Raw genomic sequence first — 14,949 nt, 5'->3', positions numbered from 1 at the left:
AAGTACTGCAGCGTCTAACTTACCTAAGAAAACCGGACATTGCAAATTCAGGGATTGTAACGATATTTTTGTTTCCAATTTGGCCATATTAATAGAAATTTTTCAAATAAAACAAAGTTTCAAGTTTTATAAATACTTTTCAAATAAAACTCCAAGTTTCCTTTTGTGGAATTTCTCACACGCAAAAATTATTCCAATGCCATTTCAGTATCATTGGCAAAATTGGACTTCATACGACGGATCTGAAAATTTTTAGTATGTTGTACGAAGTTCAAAAGAATATTGTTTCACAACATATACATTGGGAATTTTGTTTCATCCAACAGATGAATGGATAAACTGAATCTCAAACCGAATATTATCAATCCAGTGTGATCATTCTGTCAGAATTTATGAAGTAAATTTAAATATCCGCGGAAATAAAACATGACATATATTTCACTTCAATTCACACATTTTAAAGTCATGAAAATTTTAATAAATACAAATTTAGAATCTGGTCTCCCGAATTATTGAAATTGCACAGAAACTTTAATGAAAAATTTCAACAATGTATCAAAGCTTGAAAGTTGCTTTATTTTGAAGTGCATATTTGAATCGTCCTAGAGCTCAAAAAAATTAGAATTGATATCTCCGAAAAAACTCAAAGACAGTAGAATTTAATTCCAACATTGCTTTCTGAATTGAAACTCTCAAGGCGGAAGTTGATCAATAGTTGATTTCATGAACAATCAGTTGTTGATTTCAAATTATATAGACTAGGTAGCAGCTTAGGGCTGCTAAGGTGAAGGAGGTAATATATATATATATATATATATATATATATATTCTGTGAAACATAAATTATTTGGACTATAATATGTACTTACATTAAAAAAATTATAATTTAATTTCATATTTAAAATATATTTGTTCTAAATTTAATTATTTATTAAACTGGTTATGTTATGTTCCATTTACAGGACTTCAAAATAAAATCTCTAATGTTATACTTGATTGAAGTTTGTTATTCTTTTATAATCCATCATATAATAATGAAACACGTTTATTTGTAAGTTAAGAAATTATTAATTAATGATAATGGCTGCTTTTCCAAAAATTTTATTTCTTTTTAAATTATATATATTAATGTTAAAGTGTATAACTCAGTTATTATCTTCTTTATTTAGTAGAATTCCAAGATGATTTATCAATTATTTCATAAAATATCTAGTCATTTATCAAATAACTGAGTATCTTCACTGGTTATTCTGTGAAATAATAGATTTTATTTTTTAACGGTGAAACATACACACGCATAAATATTGAAACACATACATATTGAAAAAAAAATGAATAAATAAAAACATGTTTTCACAAAATTATTAAAATAAAAATTAAACTAAAATAAATCATTAACACATTAAGTATGCTAAAAATATCTTGAAATATTAAAGTAAATCGATTTTTAAAAAAAGTGCTCATAATCCGCATTGCCGAAAAATTAAGATTAATTTTATGCAGATTAAAAAAAAAAATGTAACGATGCTTTCATTCTACATTTAAAATTATTTTTATTAAAATTTATCAGTGTTTTGCAAAAGTATTCTTATTATTTCATTCCTTTAAGCCAGTTTTTGAATTTAATTATTTAAAGCATAACCTATAAATTTATAGAATGAGCTTTGATTAACCTGCAACTTTGAATTGAAATAATTTCTCAGAGGCAGACATTGCTAAGAGTGCATACAATCAGAGAAGGGACAAGAGGAAATTGCTTAATGTCACTTTCACATTGTTTCAATATAACATCTAAATCATCAAATTCAACCGAAGACTATATTTTTTTTTTGTTAAAACTGAATTTTCACATCAGTTTCACAATTTTTTAAACTAGCATACGCTGTTTTGCTACATCTGAAAGTTTGCAATTTGGAAGCATTATCCATTAAATTAGTTTCGGGTATTCTCTTTATTAAAAAATTTGTAGTACTACAGAGGGAATTTATACATTCTTAGAACGATTTCAACTATTTTTTTAAAGATATATCTTGGAATAAAAATATTCGGCAATAATTCATTATTTGAAATAAGAAATATTGTCTGCTACTTTTAAATTTTTTCTTTTTTCAAAATGTCGATATAAACAAACTGTGCATTGAAGGATATGGTTTTGCGGTTTCCGAAAATAAATATTCTTATTATATAAATTAAAAGATACGTTTTGAAATGCATGGTATTAAAATTTTTAAAGTGCAAAATAAACAACTTTATTATTCAAAAAGAAAGAAAAAATCGCCAATCAGTGCTTCTATATGGAAAGAAAATTTCAAACGAATACCCGCTAAATAGTAAGTACTGTTTCATATACTGTGGAGGTCAAATTGTTGTTAATAAGAGAAAATCTTCCAAATTGGAAATCAATTACAAAGTCTTTAAGTTCATCTGTAGCAACAATAAATAAAATAATAAACCAAGATTTATTGCCAAAAAAAAAATCTAAAAAACATAAAGCTCACCAGTTTTTGTCGAATGATGTTACCCAACGCAGAACAATTAGCAGAACTCTGTATGAAACTATTAAACAGGAGATTAATGGAAACACATTGTGATCTTTGAGGAAGCATGGATTTATTTAAGTAACTGTAAGAAAAATAGACATATTTACTATCAAAAACGAAGAGAAAATATCTACTCCATATGTTTCATCAAAAGAAAGTTTCAGTAAAAGGTTTATGATTGTCACAAGGTTCTCCCACAATGAATAATTTAAAATAATTGTTCAAATCAACTCAATGTACTTCCAAAAGAAAGTTGGGAATCCAATATTTTCAGTAGAATTTCCATTTCTTTATAACACTGACTTTTAAGGAGTGAAATTACATCAAGACAAAGCTACAATTCACATTTTGAAAAATACCATTGCATTTCTTTTAAAAATAAAGACTAATGCATGTATTGCACATATACCTGTTCAATATATTCCCGTGAAATCCCCTGACGTTTCACCTATAGACTATTGTGCCTTTGGTCTGATGAAAAGAGCTCTTTTTAAGAGTAAACCCACTAAGAATAAGGGACTCTGGAAAGGTTGAAGAGGCATGGAAATCTATACTCCTAGAAGTTTTACAAAGAGCTTTTAATCATGGAAATCACGATGTAGACATATTAAAAAATGATTATCAGTTCAAACATTAAAAAAATAATGTTTATATTTTAAACATTAATTAAATGATACTGAAACGAAAATGTGTAAATACTTTCCGTATCTGCAACAACTCAAAAAGTATTTCAACTTAAAGCTTTACATTGATTAAAATTCACTCTGAATACTAGCTATTGTTACAGCTTTCTCTATAAAAGTATAACAAGGAATAACAGCTAGAAATATAGGCTCACTGAAGTTATATTATTTTGTAAAGATAAAAGATTTAAAAATAAACCCTTTGAAACATTTGCTAACACAGATTTCTAAACACATACTAGAGTTCTTCATTCTCTCTTCAGAGTTTTTCATTCTCCTTCATTTTCTGTTTTTGACAATTAATATTGATATTTAAATGATCAAATATTTTCTTTATTCGGTAATTCCTACTCATTATTTTAACATAATCAATTGAAATTTAAAAAAAAAATTCTGAAGACACTTCTTGTACCTTATGTTAGTACAGCTTTGTTAATTTTTGAGAATTTTTTTTTGCTAGAATCTGAAACATGCTTTTGTGATAATTTCCTGAACCAGTTAGAAGAAAAAAATTACCAGTTAGATTCAAACAATAATAACGTTATCGCAAATAAAACAAAGGAATAAAAATTTCACTTCAGTTTTCATTCCATTCTTCTACTCTCTATCCTTGTTGAAAATTATTAAATCAAAACAGTAATTAGTTGGTTCAAACATTAAAGGTATGCTGACAAATATTCTGCAAAAAAATTCAATTTTAATGAAGAATTATTCTTTTGTCTCATCAGTATGCTAATCTTATTTTGTTTAAATTGCTTGATTAATAAGATAATAATTATCTATAAAAGGCGTAATAAAATAATATTACATTTAACAAATGATATTATAAAATAAATTGACAAAAATTGACTATAATCATTAATTTTAATAAGCATTTCTATTTAATCATATTTCTTTGATTTATCACTTATTTTTATGTTTTATAGACAAAATACCTTTAGTATCTCACTTTTAAAAAAAGGGGCGAGAGGGATACCGAAACTGGAGACTAAAAAAGTGCGCTACCTAAAAAGAATCGGGAGCGGGAAAAATTTAAGAATATGGAGCAGAGAAAAATTTGTGATTAAAGTTTAAAATGTAATAAAAGAATAATAAGTAGTTAGTGTAGTTACATTTTAAAATATCATGTTAATATCAGAAAAAAAATGCCATTTAACGTTCGCGCTTTTTGCTTATTTTTAACCTTTTAGTTTCTTAGAGCTAATTTTCCATATTAATGTTAACCACACCACTTATCGACTTTTGTTCTTTTAAAAATAAATGTGGAATTTTAATATCACTGTGCAACTTATGATAATTAAATGCATTTACCATTTTTAAATGTAATATGTTATTTTTGTATTAACAAGTAGAGTCTTTTCTTAATTTCGATAAAAAAATTTTTTGACATTTTATTCATTTTCTTTTCATCTTTTCGCACTTGATAAATAGTTATTTCACAATGTTCAAGAAAGATTAATAGGAAAATGATACTTCAGAGGTTATGTTTAATATGTGAGATAATATACAAGACAAAAAATGAGTATTGTTAGTGACGTAACGAAGGCTAGTGGGAATGTAGAAATAATGTAATTATTTCTGCCCCCAATCATCATCAGAGGTTTAACAAAGCAAATGGCGCCTGAGATATCGTTTTATTTCTTAGCCCTTTCATCATATTTGATCTTAAAAAGAGGAACAAAAGCACAATTTTTTGCCCCCATCGTTCCCCTTAAAAGTGGCGTTCAAGTAATTTATTCTCTGACCTTATGCCACTGTGATTATCAACAGGCTATAAAAATGTAGATAGGTATCTGTGAGAAAAAAAAAACTGTGAGAGTTCATGATTTACATTAATCTCGCATAAACCAATAAATGAAGTGAAAATCTTATACAAGAAAAGTTTCTTGCAGAAAAACTGATTACAAATATCGTATTTTATCGGCTGGTGTCATATGAGGATGCTTTGATCCCCCTTTTTATAGCATATCAAACAAATAAAGAGGAAGTGTTGCGTTATTTGTTGATTCTCGGAATCCTTAGTAGCATCCAAAGGAGGATCGTCGATTGGCACCGCAGAGCTGCATTCCTCACTGATATTATTTTAAAACTTTGTTGTTTTGTTTTTGATTTTATTGAGTTATTTTCTCTCACTGAGAGTTCAGTGAGCAACGGAAATGAAAAAGTAATAAATTTCGAAGAAAGAAATAAGAAAATCAGTCAACAAGTAGAGGATACACAGACCTGCGGATGCGTGCCAATATACCCTCGAAAATATCAAAATTCACTCTCTGCGCATCCCTGTGTGACAGATTGGTTAGCAAAAAGCTGTTTTTTTCTTCTCTTGAAATTATAGGTGGCATGGCAAACATTTTTGAAGTTCAAGTGTGATTCCCTGTCAACTTTTCGGTGATGCCAAAGATTAAATTCGCTCTCGATTATTTTTCCTTTTCCTCCATCACTTTTTTAAGATTTCGGGTTTGCCTTCATATTTCTCCGACAGAATTAGATCTGGTTCAATATATGTTCGTTTTCCTTTTTTAAATATTGGAAAAATATATATATCGATAAATTCCTTAACCCCAGCATCTGAGGAAGAATTCTGATTATTTCCGATATATGGGAGCAAGTGCCGAATGTAATTTACTGTGGATTTGATATGTATTATCTGTAACTCTTTTTTTCACCTTCCAATAAAGGGGTCTAGAGTTGAACAAGGTATACTAAATTGCAATACAATTTCACGTGAATTGCACGTGAACTCTATTTGGTTTATTTTTGAAAAAATAGTGAAAAGGGCCTTTGAATCTTGTTCTGACTGTTTTTAAAAGCTTATCTGTAGTATAAAGGAGAAAGAAATTTCAAACAAAATTTGAATCGCTTTCTTAAATGCAACGAATAGTACCTTCACTTGAGAATTTCCTGACGTGTGTCTAATTACTCCATTGATATGATTTCAAAATGAGGTTTATTCAGAGTTTGTTTCACCAATTTACAATGTTCCATTCCGCTGAAGAGAAGCCAGGCTTTTCCCTCCAGGAAAATCAAAATTATGTTCGAAAGGTTCCAATCATGAACACCACGCTTTTTTCTCCAACGATCAAAGTTTGCAGGATTTAAAAGTAGTAACCTAAGTAATAGTAGTTCATGTTTTAAGAATATATTGTACGTTATTAGAATTGGCTATGAGACCAGACGAGGGAAAAAAGCATTAAAAGCTATTTCTATTCTTTATGTTTACATATTTATTAAAGTAGTATTTTACTTTTTTTAAAAAGAGAATGCGTCTTCTTTATTGCCATTTCAGTAATGAGTTTTTCCACTTTTTAAAATTCATTTTTTATATATTTTTCCTGTAATTTTGTCAATCAGGACTAATTGAATGACAGTCGTCCCGACAGCAGTGAGACGGGAACTATGGTTGAGTCCTAATGGTCATTACTGGCCATAACCTTTGGAGGCATGCCTCGTCATTGGAGTGGAGGGGGCTTGAAACCATATCTTACTATACTCACCAAAGAAGCGAGAACCAATCATCATAACGAAAGCTTCTCACTCCCATATTTGGGATACCCCCAGTGAGGTAGGTAGATTAGAGATAGAAGAGCAGTTAAAAATACGTGATAAAACCTAATAACCGTAAAAATAACCTCAATGAATTTTTTTGAATTCGCAGTTATTCTTTTTTTAAAGCCAGGATGAGTCTTAAATCGCATGGGGAGAGGTGTGTACTGCAGAATAGCTCCGAATAACCATGCTCACAACTCGTAAAACTTGGAATATAACAATTAATAAACGTTACTTGGACGAATACTGAGCTTAAACTATTCACTTTATAATATTCATTATTTATATTGGTAATTTCTTTTCACATTCCCAATTTATTTTAATCTTTTCTGATATATATATATATATATATATATATATATATATATATATATATATATATATATATATATATATATATATATATATATATATATATATATATATATAGTAATAATCAGCATCTCAGATATACTGAAAAATAAAAAATATTTATAAATGAATTCAGATTGTAAGACAACATTCTTAGATGAATAGTAAGCTTTTATAAAATGACGTTGAACTGAACTGCGAAGATCAAAAGTTTTTTTAGGACAACGTTTCAGAAAATATGCTATTTATAAAATATTATCTTTAAAAATAATGTTCGAGACGCAGAATAATTTCAATATAATTTTATTATCACCAATATACATTGTATGTTTCAAAATAGAGCAATTCAAATTTATTAACAAAAAGACAATACTCGTCATTGGGTAAACAAAATATTACAAGACTTTGTATGACAAATTAAGGTCAGGGCTGGAAGAGTTATCATAATTGCTGCTTGCATTTTATTCAAGATGTATAAAGTAGAGAACCGCACTGGTTTGGTCATTACATTCTTCGGACTTGAATAGGGTCATGGATTGTGAGAAAACATGAATAAATAAATGAAATAATATTAAATAATTTTCGAAGCCTCAGAGCATCATATTTTTCAAAATTTCTTTAATTTAAATCTTAAATTATGACAATTACAATTTTTAGTTAAATTTAGATTCATCTTTTATTATTTTCACAAGAGAAATGTTGCAAAAAGGGAGAAAGAAAAAAGTGGCAAATTTACTTTTTGGATTTAGCTTTGAAGGTTGTAATCAAATTGAAAATATTTTTAACTAGAGTTGGTTCCAACTGAGAAGGAAATGTTTAGACTCATTTCAAGTTTTTAAAAAATCATGTTTGTGTAGAAATTCGATGGAACTCTATCAGTTGTCTATATTAAAAGAAAAGATACATAATTCTGTTAAACTGAGACTCGATTTTAAATAATTTCAGATTACTTGATCCGCAGACCACTGAGTGATCACATTTTCCCCAGAATTTAAATACCCGTCTATATACATACCGGAAAATTGCAAATCCAATACATATCTAGTTTCGATTGTTATTAATTAAATATATGTATTTACGAGTAAATGAATTCTAGTTACGCTTCACAATTAGAACCATATTTATTTATTATAATAACTGGTAGATTATTATTTAATTGGTAGTTATTTATTTATTATGGTAGTTATTTTGTGATAGGCCTTTTTAAAGTTAGCTGGTCTACTTTGTAATGATATAAATAATAATTTGAGCAAACGCACAACCCCATCAGTCACTATTTATACATATTGTCGATTTGGTTTCAAAACCTAGTGAAGTACAAATTTTTATGAAATTGCGATTTGTTTGATTATAAAAGAAAAAAAATCTATAAATATTATTTTAAAACCCTCTGAAGTCAGTTCATCGAATTAGAGTTCCTTGAGGACCTTTTGAATTTATTAGCAACTCATGAAAAATTTCCTTTTTCAACTTACGTAGGTTTTTCCCCACGTAAGTTGGAAAAAGTCAAAAGGAAGTTGAAAAGTGAAACTAAGTCAATTATATATGGAGTAACACTAAGAAGATTGTAAACTTAGATATCCCTTAAATAGTAAATTTCATTTGTTTGATAAAGAGTTCCCTATACAATTTGTTATAGCAGTATTGAAATAATTGTAATTGAAATTAATAAGAATTGGAATTGAAACTAAACAAGAGGGCAAAAACAGTTTCTTTTGATTAGATTTTCCTTCAACTGAGTGAAATATTAATTAGTTCTATAATACGGAAACTATTATTACAGAAAACATTAAATAAAAAAAAACAGTTACAATCAATGAAATAACGAGCACCAATTTATATCTAATGAATTTCATCTGCGTAATTTTCTAGAATAATTTCAATAAACCTAAAAGTTTTGCTAAACCTTATAAAAAATGATGAGGTCATTGGTTTTCAGAAGTTTTCGAACAGAAATTATGATAAGTTTCTGTGTAATGAAATATATTTGAGATTTGCTTGATAACATTTTAATCAAAGTACGGTTTTAGGCCTTTCCGATTATTTCAATTCAGGTAAAACTGCTATTTTATATGGGATTATGTGTCATTAATATTCTCAGAGAAATTTCATTTTTTTTCACAGCTATAGTTTCCAGCTTATTAACTGTCATTAACAACAATTGTTTTTAATATGAGTGGTTTGAGACTTGGAATTCAGTATAGCTAGAAAGAGTTCAGAATTTTAGAGATTACATTTAGGTGAATCACTAGAACAAAAATTGTCTTATTTATTATTTGTATGATTATTCACTTCAGAAGAACTCATTAAAAGGGCATGAAATCAAGAATACAGAATGATCGGTTAAATTTCAGAGATTTTAAAAGAGTTAAAATTCATGCCCAAGATAAGTATGGAAATATATAATGAAATTCAAAAAGGAAGCCTATTTCAAATGATTCTGAATTTTGTTCGATATGATTAATTCATCTGAGAGTCATGAAATGAAGAATACGGAAAAATCAGTTAAATTTCAAAAATCTCAAATGTATTAAAAATTTATGTTTAAGATAAATATGAGCGCGAATAATAAAACGTAACAAGGAAGATTATTCTGAATGATATTGAATTTTGATTTGATTATGATAATGTCTTTGGTAATAGTGTTCCAAATATGGGGGAATGCTTATTTAATGCTCCTTGAATATCAGGAAATGTCCCAAAGTTTTCCAATTTATGCATTATGGTAAACTTGATTAGCTTTTAGAAAATACATGCCTTTGGAAAGAATACATGCCTTACCTTAGAATTACGATCTATCTGTATGTGATGAAAAGTTAAATCGGATAAACAATTATAATAACTAAAACGTGCAACAAACAGTCAAAAAAATGAAATGAGAGTATAATATATCAATATGCTAAACACTTACTAATCACTCTCATCTGCACACTTTCATTAAAAAGGAGAAGAGGCATGTATTGACGAAACGTGTATTTTGTAAATACTTTTCATTATTCTATTGAGTAATTAAGAGTAATTCTATTAAGAGTAGCCACCTAATTTAAATTCATCTTTTGTCCATGCATTATTGTTTCCCTTTTTAGAGATGTCATCAATAAGGTAATTAAATTCTCTCTTCATTATAGCTCGTTTCTTTCATTTCAGGCTTTTGAAAACATATTTATGTCGAAGTAAAATCCTTATTTTTTCTTTGTAAATGTTGCCACTGAATCAGAAGAAGCATTTTTTCAACACAATAATTTTTTTTATCTCGATTTTTTTTCTTTCTAAAGCATATTTGTAATTAATATTTATACCAAAATAAATAATACTGCATAAAATGATTATCAAAATTTTTTGATCACTATTAATTTCCAGCCCTGATTATGTCATATACAAAAACAATAATAAAAAAATGAGATAAATATCATAGTGAATCATGCCAATAAACATTGAAAAAATGAAATACTTCAATACTTTACTTTTCTCGATATGCATAGAATAACAAAAGGAACCGATGACTAGGAATATACTAGCACAAGTATGTTCTCACTTCTATAGCAAAATTTAAGTATAATATTCTATAATGCAAAGGCTTGTATTCTTAGGTGATGCAATATATTTGCACTAGGAAGGCAACTTACTGGATAGCATTAAAATGATTTTGAAAAAAAAAAAAAGATATAAAACCAAGTAGATGGTATAATAATTCATTTTATCTCAAATCACACGATCAATGCATTTCTAAAGAAATACCTCCTTACGTTGACAAAATTTTGAATTATGACAGTTTTGCTTATTTTGAAGCGAAAAATAATAATTTAGCTATATAAGTGTTTGTGATCTAGGAAACTTTTGCACTGCTCTTTGTTAATTTGCATTGAAGTTACACATTTTAAATGCTGGTAAAACCAAGAGAAACCAAGGATCTATAATTATTGCCTACTGACTTTTTGAAAAATCAAACGAAGCATTCTTCTGCGGTTAGCAAATGACAAGAGGGACTTCAACAAGCTGAAAGACCAAACTATGCACTCACTAATACAAATCACTTTTTTCGACCAGTCTCTATAATCTGCTTGAATCCCTTAAATATAAAGTGAAGGTGCTCCTTATAAATACTGATGAAAACCCGATTTCGTTAAAACATATAAATAATTAAAAAAATGATAGAACAAAAATTCACAACTTTATAACAAACAGTAATTTTAGCAAAAAAGAATTGATGATAGTTCTAATCTATAACTTACGAATAAAGAAAGGAAATAAATTTATTTGAACAAAATATTAATATGAAATTTGTGGCAAGTATAATAGGTCAGAAATTCGTGTTCCACCTTGAGGTTTTGTTTTGATGAAATGCCTTTAATGTGAATTCATTTCATCACTTTTTATTACGAAATATTAAACAACCGTATAATTACTCTATATAGTTTTTTTAATATAAACATTTAATTGCTAAAATTATCAGTGTTCAGTTTCTTCATATTGAAGCCAACAACTTTACTCTAAATACTTCTTTACAGAAAGTTCTTATCTTTAATATGTGTAAATCTTGCGCAAATCAAATTAATGAATTCATTAAATGAGAGATATTTTACCGCAAGTGTCTTTTAGGCTTGCCACAAATATACATTAAAAATAAAACTAGCGTACTAATTTATCCCGCCCGAGTGAAGTATTTTCAATGATTCATTGTTACTAGTCAAACATTTAACTTTCATTTGCTAGTTTTGTTAAAAATGAAATCCATATACCTGTGAAAGTGTATAAATTTCATTTAATTTACATATCGATATATTTCTAATGAAATAGCTGAGATCATGAAATGCATCTGCTCTTTTCTTTGATATGCAAATGTTGCCTCTAATATAAACCCATTGTGAGTGTTAATTGATAAATAGACACGGAAATAGTACACACAGTATATACATTGATGCAACCAAAAACAGCTAAAATTCCTTGTCATCGATTAAATAAATTAAGAAGGCTCCGATTATGCTTAACTAGTATTCAAGCTGACTCTCAGTTGAAAAAAACCTCACAGTTGATTTTTTTTTCTTCAACTCTTTTCTGATTTTTCAGAAAAATGCTGAATGTTACCGAATGGTCTCTTAATATCGACATTTTTTTGCGAGTTCTTCTTGCCATTCAATAAAAAAGGTATCCAATGCTTTTAAGGAAAGTCTAATGACATAAATAATTGAATGATAAAATGTACCAGAGAATGAAATGCAATGCTTTTCTCTGTATTCTCGCTCTTTAATAAAATAAACTCAACAATATATTCGATGTTATTTGTTGAAATTTAAAGTCTGAATTTTCTAGATTCAGTTTTTATAGATGAATGGTAATTTTAGCATAGTACGACAGTTTTAGTTGCATCTAATAAAATTGTATACATATAAAATAGTAATATCAGATACAGAATTTATTTTTAACAAGGAATTGATATATATCTGTGCTACTTTAGGAAGGTTTTGTGCTAGTAGGTCACATATTAAAGGGAAAAATAATAAGAACACATTACATATTTTCTTTTAGTTCAAAGACATTTTGCAGCAAGAATGGTAGGATGCTTGTTATAAATATCATTAAAATGATCACTGGAATTTTGAATATCAAAATTCTTCAAAGATGTTTTTTATTGTCTTGAAAATGTAAATAACAAGAAACACAACGTATTTTTTAAAAAGTGACTAGTTAAACTTATTACATTGCATATGTATATATTTATATACACACACATTATCTATTCACAATGTAAAATATATCACCTTGAAACAGGATGTACCAAATAATATCACTTATTTTATATATTTAAATCTGAATCACATAAACGCAGCAAGCACGTCGGCACTTCAATGCATTTAAGCCAGATAAGCTTAGGATGACTGGAAGCAGTAAATAAGTTCTAAGACTATAAAAGAAGCAACTTCAGGTATTTAATTTTTTAAATTTCACATTCCGCAGTAAAGTATAAGTGGATGTAGGACAATAATCATTTCTTCTACCAATAGTATCGAAACACGTCTAGCTTAGAATCTACTATATATTGAATACAATAAATGCAAAACCTAAAGTTCTACTAACATTAGAATCTTCCGTTTATACAGTCTATACTAATGTAGCCATCAATTTTAAATTTCAAAAAACATGATCTAGGCTAATGACAGAACTAATTATCTCAAACTGATACTGCACTTTTTATTTATGGTGTAATATTCATAATTATGTATTTATTATTATTTTGAAATTGCAAATCTAGAAAAGCAGCCCAAAATTGTTATCACGGGATTCTTTCTTTAAAGTAGTATATGCCACAATTATCAAGCCAAGCACGCCATTTTTTTCAGCTGCTCATTGCAATTATTGTACAGTTCGATCACTCTGGTCGGAATGTCTATTTGGTGAGAAATTTTGGCAAATCTATGCCTATAATAACATTAACTATACAAACTGATTCCCGCATACATCAACCTTTTGATAAGGTTGACATGTAGGTCTCAAAAAGGAAGACAAGTAAAGGTTCGTCCTTACTGGAGAAACCAAGGTAATATCTTGATCATCACTTCCTGAATATTCGAACCGGATGCGCCAGCGCTTATTTCAGTCAGTTTTCAAAATTACCAGCAAATTTGCTGTCGTCAAAATTTTATTTCTGAGAAAAAAAATATTTTTTTTCTCGATTAAGGAGACGAGCAAATTTCATATCCCTCCCCAATGACATCATCCACATTCAAGTCTGTACTATTTACTAATTTATAGCCTAATTTATTTAGGACTACATGACAACTTCGTTGAACTTTCTGAATGTCTTTCCGTTTCATTTTTTTGCACCACTCTAAGGCGGCTTGTGTTGAATTTCTTACTGTTCTATAGGGAGGCTGAAGAAAAGAGTTTGTGCTCGAATGAGGAGATACCCCTTGAGTGTGAGTTTCTAAAAATTGAAATACTTCACCAGGTACTGGACCAATATCTAGAAATTTAAATAACCTCTCAGTGACTTGAGGTGGATCAAGAGCTAAATCCTCATACCTTAATACGGTATACCTGTTAGGATACCGCTTTTGCAATTCACATGCGTGCTTCAAATCTTCATTTACTAAATTGCAAAACGTTTGAGATGATGAACAGGCTTTATATTTGCCGCACCATGCGGCAATGTCTTTTTGCTGTCTTGAATTCATGGTTCCCCTCGGGTCCCTGACTAGATGAATGACTTTAAGGTTGAGATCGTTATACTCTTCCATCAACTTCCCCGCTTCAGCAGCAGTCATTCGAATAGTCTTTATGATCTGAACTGGGGAGTTTCGACAGGCAACAGCAAGGAAGCAGATATTATAGCAGAGCATACGCGTATTATCTTTGTGTGTACACATCTGCCAATATCGTTTATTTCTCCTGAATGTTAAGAAATCACTATTAAACCAGGCCCATTCTGGGAAAGAGGCCCAGTCTCGATAATCACATGTAAATAAATCATGAAGAAGTTTCCTCGCAGTGTCCAGTTGGTTGTGTTCTACTATATTTCCAAAATAATGAAGAGGTTCAAAGTGGTAAAAGGCTCCACTATAGCTTTGAAGTAAATCACCAAGAAATGAAGAGCCACTTCTAGGATAGGAAAGGAGTAGCACATGAAGTTTTGGAAGCCTTGTTGTCGAACCCATCCAATTCCTTAATGCAGCAGGGCAAGCTGAAGAAAAAATACGAATCAATGCAATTTAATGAATAAAAAAGTTGTTTAAACAAGAATGATCAAATATAATCATATTACAATTATTTTTACGTAATGTAAAGTGAATAAAATCTTTAATTTTAACGAATTATTTTTTCTGTATAAGATA

At 28.7% G+C, this 14,949-nt stretch overlaps 2 protein-coding genes across 5 annotated transcripts in view; both read right to left on the bottom strand.

Annotated features, from left to right (window-relative positions):
• LOC129960171 (DNA-directed RNA polymerase I subunit RPA49-like) overlaps positions 1–2,615 on the bottom strand; it is a 39,311-nt gene extending 36,696 nt beyond the window's left edge. The window contains exon 1 of one of the 2 annotated variants that reach the window (XM_056073376.1): positions 2,499–2,615. Coding sequence is in view for 1 of the 2 variants with exons in the window: in XM_056073375.1 (XP_055929350.1) it covers positions 24–87 (64 nt within the window). In the remaining variant the exon portion in view is untranslated. Of the gene's footprint in view, positions 1–23; positions 412–2,498 lie in introns of those variants that run through there. The other variant, XM_056073375.1, reaches the window with a different exon arrangement.
• A 4,821-nt stretch (positions 2,616–7,436) lies between these two features.
• The window catches only part of LOC129960170 (carbohydrate sulfotransferase 1-like), a 174,997-nt gene continuing 167,484 nt past the window's right edge, over positions 7,437–14,949 (bottom strand). For all 3 annotated transcript variants that reach the window (XM_056073373.1, XM_056073374.1, XM_056073372.1), the window contains one exon: positions 7,437–14,798. In XM_056073373.1, the coding sequence (XP_055929348.1) occupies positions 13,792–14,798 (1,007 nt within the window). In that variant the 3' untranslated portion in view covers positions 7,437–13,791. The remainder of the gene's footprint in view (positions 14,799–14,949) is intronic.

This window comes from Argiope bruennichi, chromosome X2 (assembly GCF_947563725.1).
Source record: "Argiope bruennichi chromosome X2, qqArgBrue1.1, whole genome shotgun sequence".
Classification (NCBI taxonomy): domain Eukaryota; kingdom Metazoa; phylum Arthropoda; class Arachnida; order Araneae; family Araneidae; genus Argiope; species Argiope bruennichi.
This window is presented reverse-complemented; position numbering and strand designations above follow the sequence as displayed.